The sequence below is a fragment of the Syngnathoides biaculeatus genome, chromosome 6 (assembly GCF_019802595.1).
Source record: "Syngnathoides biaculeatus isolate LvHL_M chromosome 6, ASM1980259v1, whole genome shotgun sequence".
In the NCBI taxonomy this organism is placed as follows: domain Eukaryota; kingdom Metazoa; phylum Chordata; class Actinopteri; order Syngnathiformes; family Syngnathidae; genus Syngnathoides; species Syngnathoides biaculeatus.
The window spans coordinates 24,131,200-24,152,697 of NC_084645.1; the positions used below are offsets into that span (position 1 = coordinate 24,131,200).

At 43.8% G+C, this 21,498-nt stretch overlaps 1 protein-coding gene and 1 long non-coding RNA gene across 2 annotated transcripts in view; one reads left to right on the forward strand and one right to left on the reverse strand.

Moving 5' to 3' along the window:
• Positions 1–6,187: 6,187 nt before the first annotated feature.
• LOC133502150 (uncharacterized) lies at positions 6,188–11,874 on the forward strand. Its single transcript, XR_009795374.1, has 4 exons — positions 6,188–7,022; positions 7,099–7,308; positions 9,720–9,789; positions 11,720–11,874. It is a non-coding gene; the product is annotated as an uncharacterized LOC133502150 (long non-coding RNA).
• Positions 11,875–14,931: 3,057 nt separating this feature from the next.
• cspg4 (chondroitin sulfate proteoglycan 4) overlaps positions 14,932–21,498 on the reverse strand; it is a 78,590-nt gene continuing 72,023 nt past the window's right edge. Inside the window, exons 10-11 of the mRNA XM_061822042.1 lie at positions 21,119–21,302; positions 14,932–20,508 (exon numbers count right to left, since the gene is read on the reverse strand). Of these exons, the coding sequence (XP_061678026.1) occupies positions 18,644–20,508; positions 21,119–21,302 (2,049 nt within the window). The 3' untranslated portion in view covers positions 14,932–18,643. The remainder of the gene's footprint in view (positions 20,509–21,118; positions 21,303–21,498) is intronic.

Consider the following 21,498-nt stretch of genomic DNA (forward strand, 5'->3'; position numbering starts at 1 on the left):
ACAATTTCTTTTTTTCCGAAATGAATTTACATATTTGGGCACAGATTCTCAGCTGGAAATTGTTGGTCTCACAGCTCTGAGGTCTCAGGTTCGATCCCCCCTGTGTGGAGTTTCCATGTTCTCCCCGTTGCCTGCGTGGGTTTTCTCCGGTTTCCTCCCACATTCCCAAAAACATGCAACATTAATTGGGCACTCTAAATTGCCCCAAGGTGTGATTGCAAGTGTGACTCTCGTCTCAATGTGCCCTGCGATTGGCTGACAAACAGTTCAGGGTGTGCCCCGCCTCCTGCCCGTTGATAGCTGGGATAGGCTCCAGCACTCCCCACTACCCTCATGAGGATAAGCGGCTAAGAAAATGGAGGGATGGATGAATTTACATATGTGATACTTTATTACCAATCGATCACTGTCAAGTTTGTTGTCAAATATGTCTTCATACTTTGTAAGATGAGAAGGATCTAATCTAACGTCAGACAAATTCAGCTACGGATTATTACTTTTGTCCATATTTAATGAAAGATATCAGAGTATGCTTCTAAAATTGAAAAGACAAATTAAAACATTGCCTTTAGAGTCTGGCCCCGGAACAAGTTTATGGGCTTTATATGAGTTCATCCTTGAAAAATCAGACGTGCGCGTTGAATCCCGGCGACTTGTTTGCGGTTCTCTCAGTTTGTGGAATGTAACATGAGGAGCGGCCATGACGCCATTTCGCCAACAGGAGGAAATGTCATCAGGTAGAAAAAAAAAAATAATAATAAAAAATACTGCAGGATACAGGATATACCTGTCGGTGTCAAGTACACACCTCTGCAAAGTTACTTCTTCGGTTTTATTGTTAGCAAAGGGCTTCCAAGGCCACCTTTGGAATTGTTTCAAACATTATATTGTCCCATAGGAAATTATGGAATATTACATAATGTGCTCTAGTGTCAAACTATGGCAACATATGCACTACTGTACTCTTAACCGAGCATTTACACTACCAACAGTCATGCTATATTTGTTGTATTAACGTTATAGTTTTTTTTCCCCTATATATATATTTTTGCAAAGGTGCCTTGATTTAGAAGTTTTGGGGCGTTTTTGGCATAATTTGACAGTTTTTGCAACATGATTTCGGTTTTCGTGCTAGCCCATCACTACTAAGCTTTAGCAGTACTATTAGCCATTTTTCAAAGAGGATAAAGAATACACGCGTGCGACTTTTGTTGTGTTGCTCTAGTATTTGTGTTAACATATCCTTTGCGTAAAGGAGAATAACTACCACAATATTGGTAGACGTGTCATTAGCCTGCCAATGGTGTTTCGCATTGTGTGTTAGCATTAAGCTAGCGGAGCTTCAGGCAAATTTATGTGGTTTAGTTAAGTGTACAATGGGGGAATTCTCGCTGTTTTGCGGTGGTTTTTACAGTAATCTTCGACTGGGGGTGGCAATAAACAGCTTGAAGCTTGTTTTTTTTAAGGAATTGGTCATTATCCGCTTGTGAGGTTTGCTGCCAGCACGTAGCGTTCATAACGCAAACTTTTGCTCATGACTCAAGACAAAAAAAAAAAAAAAAAAAAATCAGACAAGCAGCATTTCTTATTTCAAAATACTTGTACATCGTTTCATGCTTAAGTTGAAATTTTTTTTCTGCAACATATTTAGTTAAATTTTTTTGTAAAAAAAAATAAATAAAAAATAAAAAAATAAAAAAATGTGCATCTTTTAACAATTTGAGTTGGGAATCAGACATCATGGAAAATAGTCACAGAATTAAAAATACTATTATTCAATTTAGGTTAAGAAGGGACTTTATTCAAAATCGAAGACAAAAATGCAATTTTTTTAAATAGAATTGTCAAAATTAGCAAGAAACGAAGCAGACGCACTGGATTTGCTTTATATGGATGCGCATCTACTTAAGGCGGTCCGAATATTTTTCGCGTGCTTCAGTGTGCTCATGTCTGACGAGCCCTCTCGAAGGGGAAAAAGTGTTGGATTGCGTCCTTGCCGCGGGGGCACCTGGTAAAACCATCACGGCCACACTGCAAGAAGTGGCAGCAGATGTTTGCGTGAAAAAAAAGAAAAAGATTGAAAATGTTGGGGGAAGGAAAGGGGGAGCGTCTGCATAGTTTTGCTGGAAGACGGAAAAGTGGCACACGCTGCGTCGTCGCCGCTTTTCCGCTGTCCTCTTTCCTTTCCCGCGGTCGAGCTTTTGGCTTTCGCTCTCACCTCGTTCTTCTTCGTGGCGTTTTTGTCAACGCGCACCTGAAGCCACCCACCCCGGTGACATGGACTTGACCTCTGACCTGCTCCTCCTCCTCTTTTTTTTCTCTTCTTTGAGTGTGTGCAGGAGCAGATGGTGAAAAGCTCACTCGGAAGCGATCGTTTCTCGTTTATACTTTGAAAATGACTCCAAATTCAACGTCCGTAACCATAACTGCCTTTATGTCTGTCCATCCGTCCATTCGCATTGCATTAGGGGCAGGGGGGACTGTGCCCCAGGTGACGCCCCTCCCTCCAAAATGTATTTCATATTCAATACAGACTCGTGGTGTGAAAATATCCCATCAAGCTCCATGTTGCGTTCGGGGCAACAGCAACAGTGCCCCATCGGCTCCAGGAGACGACGCTACGGTGTTGGAATTTGTACTTTTTAAAAATATATGCATATTCCTGCATGTAGTTCTGAAATGTATGGGATATGAGTCTATACATCAATATTATACAGTTTATGGTATGGGTCTAATGGTCAACATTATACAATTTATGGCTTCAATTTTTATTCGTAAAAAAAAGGAATGCTTGACGTGTCCTCCAAACATTTTTTCGAATAAAAATTGAAGCCATAAATTGTTGAATGTTGATGTATATACTCATAACTGGCTCAAATTATCTTGTGGATTATGTCTTGCACATGTCAAGCATGTCCTACAAATATTTTTTTCAAATATAATTTGAAGCCATTAATGGTATAATGTCTATGTGTAGACTCATATATTGTACAAAGCAATGAAACTCAAAATTAGGATTATCAATGAAAAAATGTGCTGTACATTCATACTTCTAGGTATTTCTTCCTTTGTTTTTTTGCTTTCATTTTTTTGTACTTCCTTTCTTCCTTCCTTCCTACCTATCTTTCATCTTTCTTTCTTCCTTCCTTCCGACCAGTCTTTCTTTCTTTCGTCCTCCTTTACTACCTGTCATTCTTTCTTTCTCCCTTCCTTCCTTCCTTCCTTCCTTCCTTCCTTCATCTTTCGGCTTCTTTTTTCTTTCTTTCTTTCTTTCGTCCTCCTTTACTACCTGTCATTCTTTCTTTCTTTCTTTCTTTCGGGCTGGAGGCAGGCAGGCGGCCGGCAGGCCGGCAGGAGGCCGGCCGGCCAACCGGGGCAGGCAGCGGGCGGGCGGGCGGGCGGGCGGGCGGGCGGGCGGGCGGGCGGGCGGGCGGGCGGGAGGGCGGGAGGGCGGGCGGGCGGGCGGGAGGGCGGGAGGGCGGGAGGGCGGGCGGGCGGGCGGGCGGGCGGGCGGGCGGGAGGGCGGGAGGGCGGGAGGGAGGGAGGGCGGGCGGGCGGGCGGGAGGGCGGGAGGGGGAGGGAGGGAGGGCGGGAGGGCGGGAGGGCGGGAGGGCGGGCGGGCGGGCGGGAGGGCGGGCGGGAGGGAGGGCGGGCGGGAGGGAGGGCGGGAGGGAGGGAGGCCGGGATGCCGGCAGGGGCCGGAAAAGGGATTTTCCGGCCTTACAAAGGGAAGGCAGAGGGCGGGAGGCTCCTACCTGAAGGAAGCTTTCCTTTCTTTAGGGCTTTCTAGGGAGGGAGGGAGTTTCGGTAGGGCTCCGGAAGTCCTGCAAACTGTTCAGTTTTCCTTCTTTCCTTTAGTTCGGTCTTGAGTCTTTCTTCTTTCTTTCTTTCTTCCTTCCTTCCTACCTATCTTTCATCTTTCTTTCTTTCTTTCTTTCTTTCTTTCTTCTTTCTTCTTTCTTTCTTTCTTCTTTCTTTCTTCCTCAGTCCCAGCTGTATTTTCTATTCAACACAGAATCGCGCGTAAGCGAACGTAACCGCAAAACAGTGCTAGCTATCAAAATCTAAACTAAACTAAATGGAACGTACCACGGAAAAAAAATATATAGTGTTTTAGTCCCATTAAAAACGGAAAATTGAGGGCTGTTAAGATTAAAAGGACAAATCGGTGCCACAGTTTTCAGAGCTCTGTGTGTGTGTGTGTGTGTGTATGGCAGCACTTGACGGTGTTGGCAGACCAGTTGTGTTATTCCAAGTGGGACGTTGTCCTCTGAACAACCTCTCTGGTGACTCAGTGCTTATCTGGAAGATGTTCAGGTTTCACAGGCCACCTCTTTAGGAGAGACACGTCGACAAAGGTAAAAACACGCAGCATGCGCATTATCTGTCGTTGTTGATTTGCCCCCAAGACTAAATAGGTCACATCTCAACTTTTTTTTTGTTTTGTTTCAGCACCAGGGCGCAGCTCTCAACCATTCGTTCTCAACATTTCACCCTTCAACCTTTCCAACGAATGTCGAATTAAGCGCGCCACAAGTTGCCTGCACGGTGGTCAAACGTTCATAGAATCTGAATAGAAATCACAGGTGGCCGTTGAAAATAAGTCACAAAATGAGAGGGAAAGTTATGGAAAGAATGAAAGCAAGAGAGATTTTAATATGAAGTTGCAGTTTCATTCTGATCGGGCATTCCAACATAAACTCAGTGATGGGACCAAATATTTCACTTAAAAGTGAGCTTTTTACTAGCTTGCTTCAAGTGCTTCATTGTCACTCTCACTTAAAGTTCAAGTTTACCATGAAATTCTTCCTAAAAAAAGAGAAATACACATATTTAATCAAACCAAATAACAAAGTCGGGTCGTAAAATGCTAACTCAAATACCTAGCGGTAGCTACAAGCCTTTAAACAACGGATACTTCAACGCAAACGGTTCCACAACATGCCATATTCAGACAGATCATATAATAATACTTGGGCATATATTTTTTACGTTCTGCAAAAATGAAAAATATCACTGAAGCTTAGTTGCAATGCTCTTCTACTTGTACAATATGGAGATATTATACCGCCCTCTGGTGGCCAAGGTACACATTGCGCAGCAGAGGGAGCGGCACTATGTCCAATCAAACACGGTGTATGTTTTTATACAGTCCAATGCCGTGAGTGATTTACTGTAATTCCTGGCCTACAGCGCGCACCTGGTTATAAGCCTCACTGAGTACATTTGTAAAGGAAATACCATTTGGTACATACATACCGCAGCTGTGTAAAAGCCGCAAGTGCCCACATTGAAACCCGCATTCAAACACGAGACATTTACAAAGAAAGACGGTATGCAGAAAGAGTTTAACGCTAGTGCTAATGCTGCGCTAATGATAGCTGCGCGGTAGTGCTAACGCTAACACGGCCGGTTAAAATAAAATTTAAAGGTAAATATCACTGAGAAACGCCAATAACACAGCAGCAACACGCTAGCACAGCGCTAACGGTAGCGCAGCGCTAACAGGGCCGGTAAAAGTCTCTTCCTCGGCACATATATTCCACCGGTCTCACTCTTACCTTTTCAGCTTGAGTGCCCCCCTTGTGGCACAAATTAGCCGCATCACCGCATAAACCGCAGGGTTGAAAGCGTGCAAAAAAACGTACAAAATCGTTGATGTGTTTTGAAATTAAATTAAAGTCAGTTTACCACTGCGCCTCCTAAATTGATAAATATGCACAGCGCGGGCTCGCTCTTTTGTATTTTTTGACCTATTGCGGACCACATCCCCTGCGATAAACTGATTACTGCACATGCTAATGTGGCATTTTTGAGACTACTAGAGTATCTGTCGGCATGCAGAAACACCGTCTGTAATTACGGGAGCTTGTAAACAACATTCTGCCGATAACTATTATCTCGCTCGGGGGATGCAAAACGTCCCGTTTCCGCAATCTCTTATAGGGCTGCCTGGGGCATCCGCGCATAGATATTGTGATGCCCGTTATATAAAATATCACAGTTTTGTCTTATTGTGACTTATAATGGCTGCAGTCAAAATGCTTGAAATAGTTTGTCTTTAAACAGAATCTTGGCACGCCAGCAGCAGCGGGAGTCGCACTTTGCCTTTGGGCTGAAACAATAAAAACAAGCAGTCTTGGCAGTGATGGAGATCCCCCCCGCTACGCTTTGAGGTCAGTCAGAGTCTAAGCCGATACACAAACAAAACTCTTTCGGCGAGTGAGCGTTTTGCTAGTTGGCCAATGCGCAGCGTGTCGAAAGGACTGCGTAGACAACAGCCAAACAGAACCGGACTCTTTAGCGGTAAAGGACAGCGATAAATGTAATGCTTCCATGACATCGGGATCACAAAAACGCGCTACAACTTGACGATAGCAGCGGTATTTCTTTCGCTAGTACTTGAAAGTTTAATAGGAATGTGGCCAGGACAAATGATTTCTTAAGGTCCCCGCTGGTTCTTTGCAAGTGAAACATCAGTCATGTTGATGGACTTGAAGTCGTTCGGTGCTGAGTGGATCTATGTTTCGAGATGACGGATAGCTACGGTACGGGTTATCTGGTTCAGATCAGTTCTTTGGTAAATAAACTCGGTCTTTTTCTTCCCACGCCCGCCCGTGGTTTCGTTTCCACTCAAAAGTTTGGAATTCCGAGTGAAGACAAAGACATCACCGCAAAGTACGTAAGTAAGTATTGTTCTCTTCCTGGATTGGTTGGAAGGACCCTGGACCCGGGAAGAACGTTTGCTTACGTGGACTAACGAGTGAAGCAGTGCCACCGAAGGCAAGTTTTGATTGCGGTCTTGCTCAAAGAAGACTCACAGATGATATGCTAAACCCGAGACTCAAGTACTGCATGGAGTCACCGTTAGGCCGTAAAGGGACAAAACTGATCGCTTCGTTTGCCGGATTGGATCGTGGTCTAATTTGAACTTCAGTTGAGTTTGTTTGCAGCCACGCCCGCGCACAAGCGTGAAAACTCACTCAAGGCTGTGAGGATCGAATTGTTGACTCTCTTCTAACGTGAGTACTTTTTTTTTTTTTTTTGGAACATATGGGCCATTATTATCTGGAAAAAGTCACATATTTACTTTAACAGTCCCAGGTGCAGCAGAACGGTGGCGAAACCCTGCTTACATAAGAATTGGACTCAAAGAAGTACAGTGGTCTGCGATTGGCTGGCAACCAGTTCAGGGTGTACCCCGCCTCCTGCCCGTTGACAGCCTGGGATAGGTTCCAGCACTCCCCGCGACCCTCGTGAGGATAAGCTGTGAAGAAAATGGATGGATGAATGGATGGAAGTACTGTGGTAACGTGACACATTTTGACTGAGAGACTAAATTTCTTTGTTCAGGAGGAGCTAATTTTTTCCTGGGGGGGGCATGGAAGTAACTGCATGTACTGTAAATGTGTACTTCAGATTCATTTTTTCATAATCAAATTACCTCTATGCCCTCTTTGACATGTAGTGTTGTAAGATGAGTTTGAATCGGTATTAAAGTGTTTCTGGATCACGGGTTGTGGTATATTTACAATTTAAACTATTAATATATGCAATTAGGGGCGGCACGGTGGATCTTTGGTAAAGCGTTGGCCTCACAGTTCTGAGATCTCTGGTTCAATCCCGGACCCACTTGTGTGGAGTTTGCATGTTCTCCCCGTGCCTGCGTGGGTTTCTTCCGGGTACTCCAGTTTCCTCCCACATCCCAAAAACATGCAACATTAATTGGACACTATAAATTGCCCCTAGGTGTGATTGTGAGTGCGGCTGTTCGTCTCCATGTGCCCTGCGATTGGCCGGCGACCAGTTCAGGGTGTATCCCGCCTCCTGCCCGTCGACAGCTGGGATAGGCGCCGACCCTCGTGAGGATAAGCCGCCAAAAAAATGGACGGAGGGATGGATATATGCAATTCCAAAAATGTTTGGGAAGGCTTGAGTTACTTGAGTTGCGGTGGGGCTCAATCCCCAGCCCACTGCAATTTTGCTGGTGGTTGATGTCGTTACAGGAACAGTGACGGGCACACCCTGCAGTAGTTGACGGCGGGGTCAGCGCTCCCTCATTTGAATAAAACAGCAGCAGTTCATGCTGTAAAAAGTGTGCAAACTGTGCTATAATTCTTGATCCTTTGGATATTTTGAGTCACATTATCATGTTTTAAATTGTGAACAAAATGCAGAGCGTTTCTCCGTCAAGGTTTGTACTTGTCAAGTTTTTCGACGAGGTGCTAATGTTTTCCCTTTACTCCCTTCAATGACTTCATGTTGTGAAATTGCATCGAGAAAACAGCCGTGAGGAAAACCAGATTTCGCCAAGGATTTGCCTCCTAAAATAACTTGCCGTGTCGGCGTCTCTGTGGGTGTATCAAACCGCCGTCCCCCCCCCTTCCCGCCGGCTTGACATCCAGGACCACCTCAGACACTTCCTGGGATCGGATTGCAGACTGGTACCTTCATTTGTCCAACATCAAATGGAGAACTGGTGCAAATGTTCTCCTGATGCAATCCTTTCTGCGTTTACATGTGACAAATGGAGGAAAGCTGCAGAGAAAGAGATCCACCTAATCAGCTGCACGCATAAGATCATGACTACCCCTCCAAAAATGTCCAGAGAGGGGTGACGGAGGTTCGCCCTGTTGACGTTACTCTTTTGGAACGTGGAAGAAGTGATGTAAAAAACACAGAGGAGGTACATAAGTGCTTGTGTTCCCTGTGGAACGTTCCATTGTCCCCAGGTCCTGAACCACTGTAGGGTAACATCTACAGTATGTCATGAGTAAGGCTTGGCCACTGCCAGGAGGGGCGTGGCCAGGCCACTGTTCTGGGATGCTTCACATCGGGACTGTAATTAGACAGGCATTTAAGTTGGAGTTTTTGTCACTGGCATTTGCCAGTTCGTTGCCTTGCGTTAGTGAGTTTGGACTGCGTTACCGTCTGCGGACATTATGCCTTTGCCTCTGAGTTCTGCATTTGGTCCTTCCTCCGCACCGATGGCTCGTGACAATCTACACAACATGGAGATTTTTCAGGACCCTGACATTCCACCGTGGCAGTAGTGTGGAGGTCTTCAAACTGTTTTTTTTTTTTTTTTTTGGACTCAGAGAATTTAGGACGTTGCGTGACGGTATTTCCGTTAGAAAAAATGCACAAATTATCCGCATCACCGCATAAACCGCAGGGTTGAAAACATGTGAAAAAAGTCCGGAAATTACGGTACATGAAAACGGAGAATTTTGAATGAATATTTGAACAGTTTTAACCCAAAAGCTACAACAACTGGATGTATATGATGTATCCCCTATACTAATACTAAGAATAGTAGTTGCTACTTAAATAATGTTAACTTGTGAAAAGATGCAAAGGCTTTTAAGTGCTAGCATCACTTGCTAGCATGTTTTCTAATGAGCCAAGGAGCAAGGAAAGCAAATTTGTTTTCATTTAATGTAGCTAAAATAGCCCGAATAAAACATTGGCTATCTATCGCAAGCTCGAAAACGATATTGAACCCCAAAATTGGGCAACTTTCAAATTCCTTTAGTCTTACTAGTGCGGCTAGCAGCTAGTTAGCGTGACTGCGATCTGGCCAGCGACGGCGTTCTTTTTGGCGTCCGGGCAAGATGACAGTGGCGATCGGAGATTTGTGGACAGAAGCCAGATGTCAGCTGTCGTTGGCCGCTGGGCGTTTCATGTTGTCACAATTCAGTTCTTCTCTGCACTGGTAGATCTACCCTGCGGCTGGAAATGTGTAACGACACGGATGGGAACATGGATTATTGGTCGCTCCCAGTAAAGGTACGTATACGTTAATAGTAACGCCGCTATAATTGTATTATTTCTATATCGCTGTAAAACTGACTTCTAAATCCTGTTAGCTTGGTATGAAAGAGTTCATGTTCATATAAAGACGTAGCATGCTGTGATTGGAATGTTGCTTGAACATGAAGGCGAAACCAATTACGGGCCAACTTTATGATTCTTAATACAGACATTTTTATAAAAAAGTATACCAGCAAATCTGTGACAGGTTGTTTGTGCCAAAATTACATCAGTATAAAAATAATTAAATCAAACATCAAAATATGAATTGGTAAAACCATGGCTAATAAAATGAATTGTCATGTGAATACATTATTATATTGAACCTATTAATTTAGTTTTATTTCACTGATATAAATATTTCATTCACTTTTTGAATTATTGAATTTCCTTTTTTCATTGAATTTCTTTTATATTGTTACTTAATTCAATGTAATAATTTTTACATGGATTATTCACTTGAAATATTTATTTAATGATGTTTGCGTTTTAATACTGTACTTCAATTATTGAGGGTTGTTTGCACAAAATAAATTCTAAGGCGATTAAATAGAAAATCCAATCATTAATTAGGTCGTGAAATATGTAATTAATTTCCGTATCAAACCTTTTAAATTAAGGAACGTCATTTTTATTGATTTAATGACTTTTGTGGGCGGCACGGTGGAGAAGCTGGTAAAGCGTTGGCCTCACAGTTCTGAGGTCCTGGGTTCAACCCCGGACCCACCTGTGTGGAGTTTGCACGTTCTCCCCGTGCCTGCGTGGCTTTTCTCCGGGTGGGCACTCCGATTTCCTCCCACATCCCAAAAACGTGCAACATTTATTGGACACTCTAAATTGCCCCGAGGTGTGATTGTGAGTGTGGCTGTTTGCGATTGGCTGGCAACCAGTTCAGGGTGTATCCCGCCTCCCGCCCATTGACAGCTGGGATAGGCTCCAGTACGCCCCGTGACCCTTGTGAGGTTGAGCGGTGAAGAAAATGGATGGATGGATAATGACTTTTGTATTAAATTTGTTTCCGTATTTAATCTCTCGATATTTCACAGTGCTGAAAAAGAATCAAATTGAAAAAAATCTTTGAATGAATGAAAAAATTATAGATTCTTTGATTAAGAATAACCCCCCCCCCAAAAAAAAAATACAACAAAATGGATATATCTGCTTTTGCATCTGAACTCTTGATACGTTTTCAGTGATAAATGGTTTCTTTCCGCTTCACGTCCCGCCAAGTTTTCACAAACTGAAACAACACATAAAGAACACGGACGTCATAAACCAGAACCGACTCCGTGTTCGATGGCCAACGTCCCATCACGGCAAACCCAAACAACTCTACAAAAAGAGACGAAAGCGTCTGCTGCTTACAAAATTCATCAGTTATCTGCAGGACAAGCTAGCAGTTGGACACATTTTGAAACACTTCTGTATAAAATATGTTATTATTTGTACAATATCAGGACATGTTCAAGAGGCTTGCCGAAAAGTCTCCAATCATCAGAAAACTTTTACAGTGGTTTTGAAAGGATTCACGTTCAAAGTAAAAGCAGATAACACGATTGCTGTATAATTATGTATTGCACAAAAGTGTTCAATCAAAACAGTACCTACATAAATGTTAAAAAATAAAGTTAGAAAAATGATAAGTTTTTAAAGATTTGATGCAAAGGTGTCATGAGCAAGACTTGGCCACAGCTGTTTCACATTGGGACTGTAATTAGACAGGCATTTAAAGGGCCACTGTCACGAAATGCATGATTTTTAGTAAGTTATTAATGGAAAAAAAAAAGACAGCCATAATGGACCCATGCGTTTTTTTCACCACAAATTCGATTTTGACGTATATGTTTTTTTGTAACTCTCGCTATGAAAATCCTCAAGTACAATATATTTGCATTTTATCTTTTAGAATGGTCTGGTCTGTTTACCAACACTGATCACAGCACCCCCTCCCCTGTGACCCTTGTGAGGATAAGCGTCAAAAGAAAATGGATAGATGTATCATAAGTTAAATACACCTGAACTGTACTTGACAAATGTAGTCTAATGTATTAAAGAGGTTTAAGGCACTGTAACGCAATCCACAGTTGTTTGAATATTTAATTTGGTGCTACATGGAAATTTTACCTAAGGATGAGACAGACATGCGGAGCTCCACAATTATTTCTCTGATTTCCTGGCCAATTTCTTTGATTTAACTTCAGACCAATTTTTTTTTTGCATAATGTATGTAACCTTCTGACTTCATTTGTACGTCACTCTTCAAGTTTTCATGGACTATCTCGCAGTTGGTTTCGCCAACTAGTAATGAGCTCTCCCACACACGTCACTTCCTGTGGGCGATGCGCTCCAATTGGCTGCAGAGATAAGACGGGGCTTCAGGAAATCCCAACAGGAAGCGGTCCTGTAACATAATGCACTGTTGTTTGAATATTTAATTTGGTGCTGCATATCCTATATCATCTTTTTTCAAGCACATGGAAATTTTACCCAAGGATGAGACAGACTTGCAGAGCTCCACAATTATTTCTCTGATTTCCTGGCCAATTTCTTTGATTTGACTTCAGACCAAAGTTTTTTTTTTTTTTTTGCATAGTGTATGTAACCTTCTGACTTCATTTGTACTTCACTCTTCAAGTTTTCATGGACTATCTCGCGGTTGGTTGCGCCGTCAAGTAACGAGCTCTCCCACGCGCGTCACTTCCTGCGGGCGATGCGCTCCAATTGGCTGCAGAGATAAGACGGGGCCTCAGGAAATCCCAAAGGGAAGCGGTCCTGTTTGATCTCGTTAAAAGCGCATTGCTTAGATTTATTTTTTATTTTTTTTAATGGGAGCTCGCTAATTGACTTGTCGCCATGGTGACCAGGAGGCTTCATTACCCCCCCCCCCCCACATTGTTTTGAAGGTAAAAAAACAACTTTAAGTGGTCTTTAAATTTCTTCCACTTTGAGGAAACAAGTGTTTATCCTCCTGGCATCTCAAGAATGGCTCCTCCTTTTCCCAGTCGGGAGCTGTTTTCCCATTTCAAATTTTTTTTTCTTTTGTTGAAAGACTGGAGGAGTCGTTTTCCTCCAAAACTTACGCAAGACGACGTCCGCCAGAGACGTGAAAGAATAGTCCTGTTTTCAGGATTGAGGGATCTGGAAGGGACATCATGTCTGATTAATGTTCGGAGAAAAAAAAAAAGGGAGACAATTATACTTTCTTTTTTCTTTAACGGGGACGGTTTACAAACAATCTAAAGCCCGTCAGTCATCGAAAGACAGCAAATAAACCAAATAAAACCTGCGTAGCACTTCACAGTATTGCCTGCCTCAAAGTGTTGAGGTTACGAGTTTGAATCTGGCCTTCGTCCCCCAAAATACTGTGAACACGTTATCTTAGGCATATAAAAGTGACATTGGTACATAGGTTTTATTTTTATTTGAGAACAGCAATACAAGCATGCACCCAAACAACAACAACAACAACAACAAGGTCTGGATTCTATTCCTCTTGAAAGGCATCCAGCTGCGACATCGCTTGCATAATCGCAGCTGAGCGGTGATGACGTCAGCACGCACGCACAGCTGGGCTCAGCTTCTCGTGAACGGCTTCAGTCAGGACCCGCGGGCGCTCGCGCACGCGCGCGCACGAGCACGCACACCTAGAAAGCAGGAATGTTGCTCTTTTTTTTTTTCAACCGAATGACAGTAATTGTACAGCACTGCCACCTGGTGGTCAAGTGAGCGTTTAGCGCCCGTGGAAAAAATGTATCATCTTCAGCTGCAGCCACATTTGAAAATATATATTTTTAAAAGAGTTATGGAAGTGTATTGCTGCCACACACCCCACCCCCAAAAATGTCGCTATCGTGTTATAAGGTGATATGTTTCACGTTATAATGTTTATGTTTCATGTTTTAACATGTTTCACGTTGTAATGTGGTAATTACGCATTATAACGTGAATCATTTCATGAAAAGTTTGCGTCAACTTGTTGGGACCGTGTGGTCACTCACATTCTTCCAAGGTGGCCAGCAGGAAGACACAGCTGTAAGTGGACTCTCACTGAGTGTTGCACAAAACATGGATTTGGTGAGCTTTTTATGGAGTCGTGGTGTACCCGAAGAGTGCCTTTTACGCATGGAGCAAGAACATGTAGTAATGTAGTAGAACATGTCGCAGAACCAGAAGTAATTGGCTTTCGGGGGGGGGGGGTGAAGAGGGTTAAATTTATTCATTTATTATTTTCTGTTATAACGTGAAACGGATCTACGTTATAACATGAAACGAATCACGTTATAATGTAGAGCATATCATGTTACAACGTGAAAGTTTCACAATTTAACATGAAATAAATTACGTTATAACGAGAAACATTTTGCGTTATAACATGATTCACATTATAACGTGTAATTAACCACATTATAATATGAAACATATGTTATAACGTGATAGCGAGTTTTTTTTTTTGGTGTGGCAAATGTAACGTGAAACGGATCTGTTACAACATCAAACGAATCACATTATAGCATAGAGCACATCATGTTATAACATGAAAGTTTCACATTATAACATGAAATGAATTACGATATAATGTGAAACGTTTCACGTTATAACATGAAATTGTTCACATTATAACGTGTAATTAACCACACCACATTATAATGTGAAACATATGTTACAATATGAAACGTCCACATTATATTGTGAAACACATCATGTTATAACGTGATAGCGACCTTTTTTTTTGGTGTGGCAGCAGTACAGTTTCTTAGAACGTAATACCTTTTGTAATAATAATAACGTATTGTAGTAGTCTTTTTACAAACAAAAAACTTTTAGAAGAAACTTTCAGTGTGAAGCGAACAGCGCTGTTCTCACATCTCAACTTTTTTTTTTAAGTTTTCAAAGTATTTTTTGAAATAAGAAATAAATTTAACGCACGAACGCTATAAATAGCATCGCTGATGACGTCTTGTTTCATTCGCTTGCCGAGCGCGCAGGCGGCCTTTTTACGCACCTTTTTAAAATTGCGTAGCTGAACAAATCAATGAAGAGAGCCTTTGTTGCATCAGAGTTTTTATTTCACGAGGGTAATGGAAACCTTTCAGGAGGCTTAAACGGGTGCCTGTCTTGTTCTAGAAGCTCAATTTAGGAAAAAATAAAGTTTAAAAAAAGTTATTTTATAGCATAGGGGTGATGTAAGGGCAGTGGAAGAAATAATAAATAATGAATGAACAAAAGGGAGGCGTGCTGATGAAACTCCGGATGAAAACAAAAGAGAGCAGCAAGCTGGAGAGAAGGGCGGTTAGTCTTCATTAAATGTCGTTTAATTAGAGTACAGCGAAACCCCGTGACCCCCGAATGAAACAGATTATTTACATTTAAAAAAGGGGATGAAATGTCGGAGGGAGGTTGGGGTGGGGGGGGGGCTGGCGGGGTAAGAAAACCCAAACATTTCACAGGGAATACAAAGTGTCTTTGAACACATCACTTCCTGAGCTCTGTGCCAACAGCTAAAAAGGAGGGGAAAAAAAATCCTCAAGATGTTATAACAATTAAAATCTCAAGACATTTCAGTAGGTGGTTAAAAAGGAAAATACAAAGATTTGAAGTGTAGATCAGGAATGGGGAACCTTTTTCACACCCAATGGACATATTCAATTGAGGAATTTTGATACAACGATCACGGTCTTCAATGGACCTTTCCGATGGCGATCTTAAGCTCCGCCCCCTTTGCCATGTCCCACAAGCTTCCAAAATGGCGACTGAACAGAACATGTTTGAAGTCGATTCTCTATTGCGTATTCCAGATAATATTGGGGTATGTTTTTTTTTTTTTGCCAAATGCGTCAGACTTGTCCAAGAGAGTTCTACACAGAGGTCTCAACTATTTCACGCAAGGATATGTACACGGAATTAAGGTTTTGGACGGAGCAGGACGCAATGTCAGAGTTATAGAGAAATGTTGGCGATCGATGCAAAAAAGTTTGACGCCCCTCACTTACATTCGAACATACAGCCTTGTGATTGTTGATATTGTTCACATTTAGTTGTACATGTGCTCTTCCGTGAGCCTTAATCCATCGTAGACACTTTGTCAACTGTGTTTTAGGCTTTGGAAAATGAATCAACCGAATCCCTTCTAAGCTAGCAGGATATTTTCATCCGAATTGCACGTTCCCCATGAGCATCTGAGGACCCTTTTCTTCGTAACATTAACTTTTCCATGCGCACACTACTGACAATCAGGATTGGTTGTGGCACAACATGGCGGCAGGGGCGTGTCAAGCTGATTGGCTATTGTTGTTGTTGTGTACGAGTGATTGACAGGTCGGAAAGGTCCATTACTTGCTTATTCCCACTATTTACAAATAGTGGATATGTACTATATTCTTACATGATTTGTGACCATTTTCTTCGTAACATTAACTTTTCCAAGCGCACGCTACTGACAACCAGCATTGCTTGTGGGACAATACGGCGAGGGGGGCGTGTCAAACCAGGGGTTAAGACAATGCGGTTATCTGATTGGCTATTATTATATGAGTGATTGACAGGTTGGAAAGCTCCATTACAATACAATATGAACATATGTAGGTTAATTGTTTTCATTAGCAGTCACTCCAATTTGTTTCCACAATCGAATCAAATGCTCTTGCAGGGCCGTATGTGGTCCCCAAGCCACAGGTTCCCCACCCCGGCTCAAGTTCTACATGACCTTTTAACCTCCAATTGACATTCACCAATCAGAAAGGAACAAGGAAGTAACAGTCTTCATCGATACAAAATAAAAAATCTTCATGATCTCAGTACGCGACTATATTTAGCTTACATACAGCACGGAATGCTTTGAACGCGCGACAAACCGGACCGCGCCGTCGCCATCCCGATCCCGATCGCTCCCCCAAAGCGCCCCCGAACAGCGTCTGTGGAAATCTGACATCATCAGCCTGCGGAGACGTGTTTAAGACCAAACTTTGCGTCCGCTCAAGTAAAGGAAGCTCACCAGAACCTTTGAAGCAGAAATGGTCGGTCTTTGGAGCTAAATTCAAGTTTGAAAGCTTAGCTATTTTTTTTAAGTACCAAATCATCTAAAAAAAAAAAAAAAAAAAAGAAAAAGACAAACTGCTGAAATGTTAAGAGTGATGACATGAAACTGAATTTAGCCCTGAGAAACAGCGGAATAAACAAAGGAACCAGAAAGCACAGAACAGGCAAAAGGCAGTTTGAAATCTTCTGGACAAGACAAAATATCAAGTTACAGTACAGTTAGTAGTTGGACTATTTCCACCACCATGATGGATTTTGAAACAAAGACAAGAAGGTGCAATTTAAGTGTGTAGTCCGCATGGGTTAGTTGCATTGTCTTCGGGCGCCTCAAGTTTGGAGCGACGTGGACCTCACCGAATTCGACATTCTCCCCTAGAGATGCTTTAGCGAGCCTTCGCTGCATAATATTGACTTGCGATCAGGCCACTGAAGGAAGGAACAATTAAAAAGACGGAGACACGGACTGGAAAGGAGAGAAATGAAGATCAGCCGAAGTAAAACGGAATATATGCGCGTGAATGAGAGGGGTGGAGGGGGAAGAGAGAAGCTCCAGGAAGAAGAGATGGCAAGGGTGGACGACTTCAAATACTTGGGGTCAACAATACAGAGCAATGGAGAGTGTGGTAAGGAAGTGAAGAAACTGGTCCAAGCGGGGTGGAACAGTTAGCGGAAGGTGTCTGGTGTTCTATGTGACAGAAGAGTCTTCGCTAGGATGAAGGGCAAAGTTTATAAAACAGCGGTAAGGCCGGTACGGATTAGAGACGGTGAAACTAAAGAAACAAGAGGAAGCAGAACTGGAGGTAGCAGAAATGAAGATGTTGAGGTTCTGGCTTGGAGTGATCAGGTTGGATAGGATTAGAAACGAGCTCATTAGAGGGACAGCCAAAGTTGGAAAGTTTGGAGACAAGGTTCGATAGTGCAGACTTCGATGGTTTGGACATGTTCAGAGGCGAGAGAGTGAGGAAATTGGTAGGAGAATGGTAAGGATGGAGCTCCCAGGGAAGAGAGGGAGACCAAAGAAAAGGTTGATGAATGTTACGAGGGAGGACATGAAGACTGACTTAAAGAGGAAGATGCACGGGATAGGCTTAGATGGCAAAAGATGACACGCTGTGGCGACCCCTAACGGGACAAGCCGAAAGGAAAAGAAGATCAGGCTACTGAAGAGCATCCGATTTTGTCACCTTAAAAAAAGTCCACGAAACATGAAGAATTCTACATAAAAGGTAGTCAATTCAAAATTCACTCATGTTGATTGCCTTCATCAAAATCCATTGTGGTGGTGTGTAAAGGCAAAAATAATGAAAATTCTCAGTGTCCATATACAGTACTTCTGGAACTAAGTGTTTACTTCATTATTTATGTCCACTTTTTAACAGCTTCACCCTATGAGCTGTAAACTACTTTGAAGACGGTGAGCAAGTAATGCGGGCCTTTGATATACACGTAAAATGATCGAGCACACCGAGCGCACCTTTTTTTTTTGTTATTGTTGCAAACATGGAGCATGTTTATGTCATCCGTGCTCTTTGACAGAGAGGAATGATAAAATAAATATACACGGCATTCGAAGATAACAAACTGCCTCTCGCCTTGCCAAACAACTATTCAGTGTTTTGGTGCCTGAGAATCAGTCCACAGTTGAGACGAGATAAGTATGCGACCGTTGGGGTCAGAGAACAAAAATCCATCAAACTGCTGTGGCAAGAAGTCTTTAATACTGAGAAGAAGACTTGGAGGAAGCGGTGCTCCAAACACTTGAGGATCCACCTCTGGCAGGGGGCGTTTCAAAGTCTCAAACCCAATACTGGTTCTTTTTCAAGACCGGAGTTGTCGTCCGACAGTCCTGCACCAGTTCTGGGTCGGCCACTTTGGAATCCATGTTAGACATGGAGATGTTATTAGACGGGTCGGTTTTCCTAAATGTTTCCGTGCCGGCTACTTCTCCGTTTTTGGGCTTGGCCGCTCCCGCCGTCTGAACGTTGTGCTTTCCCGTCTTGTTTTTACGGACCAGATAGTATGCCAAGAGGGCTGCCAAGAGCAGGAGGATGAGGATGACGAGGATTGGGATGAGAATGGACCAGACGTTACCTCGTCGAGAAACCACGGGGTCCCTGTGTGAGTTGCTGTCAGAGGGGGCTGCCGTGGTATGGACATTCCCGTGGGGTTGGTCCTGGTTGGCTTTCCAACCAGGGCTTTCGGAGGTTGTAAGGGGGGGCACAGCCACATTTGGCTTGTCCTGACTGTCTTTTTCCGGGGCCTCTGAGGGGACTGTCAGCAGGGTAGCGGGATAGACACCAGAGGCATTGTAGGGGCCAGTTTGAAAGGAAAGCACACACTCTGCTGGGGGCACCCCATGAGCCTTAAGTAAGAAACGGGCCTGATCCTGAGCGACTGCATCCTGGGACTTGGCGGAGCGTTTGGGGATTTCTACAGCAACACGTCCTTCATCCAGGTCCCGCTGGCTGAAGGAGTCCACAGGCTGGCCTGCATCAGGACCGCCAGACCTGACAAATCGAGCTCCCTGTGGCTGCTGGATGATTGTGAACGTTGGGGAGGTCCTGGTCTTGTTTGCTAGGGGTGTTGCATCTAAGAGTTTTCTATCGAGTTGAACAAGAGAACCTTCGGGTAGAAGAGGATCCTGAGCGATCTTGGCCAGAGGCTGGACCGTGATATTAAGAACAGACGACACATTGGCCGCCCGACTCCGAGCGACAAATGCAACGCTGTCACGAGGCGAAGTGGACTTCACAAAGCGAACGCTGACTCTTCTTTCTTTGATCTGTTTCTGGGTGAAGGCTGACGTGGGCTGCCGGTCTACCATGACAGCCGCGTACTTGGGAACACTTGTGATATTGTAGATGACCTCCTCCTCCACAGGACCTCCCGTGGTCGCTCTCAGCATTTCCTCTGTCACCAGAGTCTCGTCGTCTCCTTGCTTCACTGTGATCTCTGGCGCTTTGTCCAGAATGAGGGTGTGAGCTAGGATTCCGATGTGAAGCGTTTGTGGCACCGTCTGATGTTCTCCGTCTGACACGATGAATTCTACGAAGCCATTTTCAAGGTTGCCATCGCTGTGAAAGCTCACCTGCTCTCTGTTGATCATCTCTTGGGTGAACTCAGAGAGGGTGTCCATGGTGTGGGAATCAACTATGTGCCCATTTCTCGGGGCCTTCGTCACCTTAAAGTAGACCTCATCTGGGGGGCTGTCTTCGTCATGGGTGTTCAGATGCTTATTGGTCACAAGGATCATAGATCCCTGCAGAACCTCCAGTAGCTGGTCAACGGTGACGAGCTTGGGGGGCTCAGATCCCCGACGTTTGATAGAGATGTTGAAGATCTCTTCTAGGATTACAGAGTTGGAGAACACACCATCAGCCCGCGACCTCAGACGGGCCCTGAATGAAAAGCTATCAAAAGACCCCGCTGAATCATCATGGAGGTACTCCAGCTCTCTGCGACTCAGATTCTCCTGCGTGAAGTAAGGCGAATCCCGGGGTAGGTCGCGACCGCCGAGGGTGACCCGTCCATGGGCAGGGAAACGTTTCACCTCAAAGACCACCTCTGCGCTCTCCGACTCTGGAAGGCTAGCCTGGAGGTTGGAAGCGTCTAGGATGGAATCATCGATCGTTTTCCGCTGGCCTTGCACGATTTCCAGACCTGAGTGGAAACAGTGAGGACATTACAAAGGATGTACAAGAGCCAAACAATGACTCAGCCATTATGCAGTCTATCTAAAATATGAACAAACCTGGCGGCCAATCTTAGTAAAAAAAAAAAACCCTGCATTAGATGCATCCTTGTTACCAACACCCAAAGACGTTTTTTTTTATCTTATTTATCTTTTTTCTCTTCTGCTGATGTAATTCATACCAATGAAAGGTGCTTGGACCTACCGTGAAGGCAAACTGCACCCTGGACTGGTTGCCAGTTAATTTCAGGGCAATTCTCGCTAATTTCCCACAGGACCCTTGATGATTTCTCCTAGCACACTAATGTACCACGGAACCATGGTTGTAATCACTGATGTATCGTTTCCAACTAGTAGTTCAGTGGCATTAACGGGGCGTTCCGTCCACAGGCAGCCAACCGGGGTTCTTCTAACGCCTGACGGTAAAGGCCATTATAGCCAGTCAGAAACCCGAAGAAGGAAAATTTTCTGCGAAATGCCCAGTTGCGAAAAGAAGGGAATCTCACATGTGGAAGAGTAGTACAGTCTTTGGTTTTGGATATCTTTTGGCATGACAACAGGACGAAAACAGACATTCACCTTTGTTCCTCCACAGCTGTGAGGAAATGTTGCTGTGCGTTGCATAGTAGGAGACGGTGATGGGTAGCACGTGACGGACATCCGGGGCAGGCTGGGAGGACAGAATCAGCTCCACGGAGTCCCTCACGACCCAGAAGGGCTCCTCGGGCATCTGGTGCTCATAGAAGACCGCTCCAGACTCCAGCTGAGGACCAGGAGAGACAAGAGTTTAGGACGTAGAGTAGGACAGTAAGTTTTAAAAAAGGTTTCCCGTTAATGATGTTCTCGAAGGCCTATCTGCAAGCACAGCTCATTATTTTTACAATTTTGGCGGGCTCAGCTGACATCTTTCAGCCGACGTCTTCTTCCCTCTGGAAGTTAAAAAGAGCCAGAGGGAAATT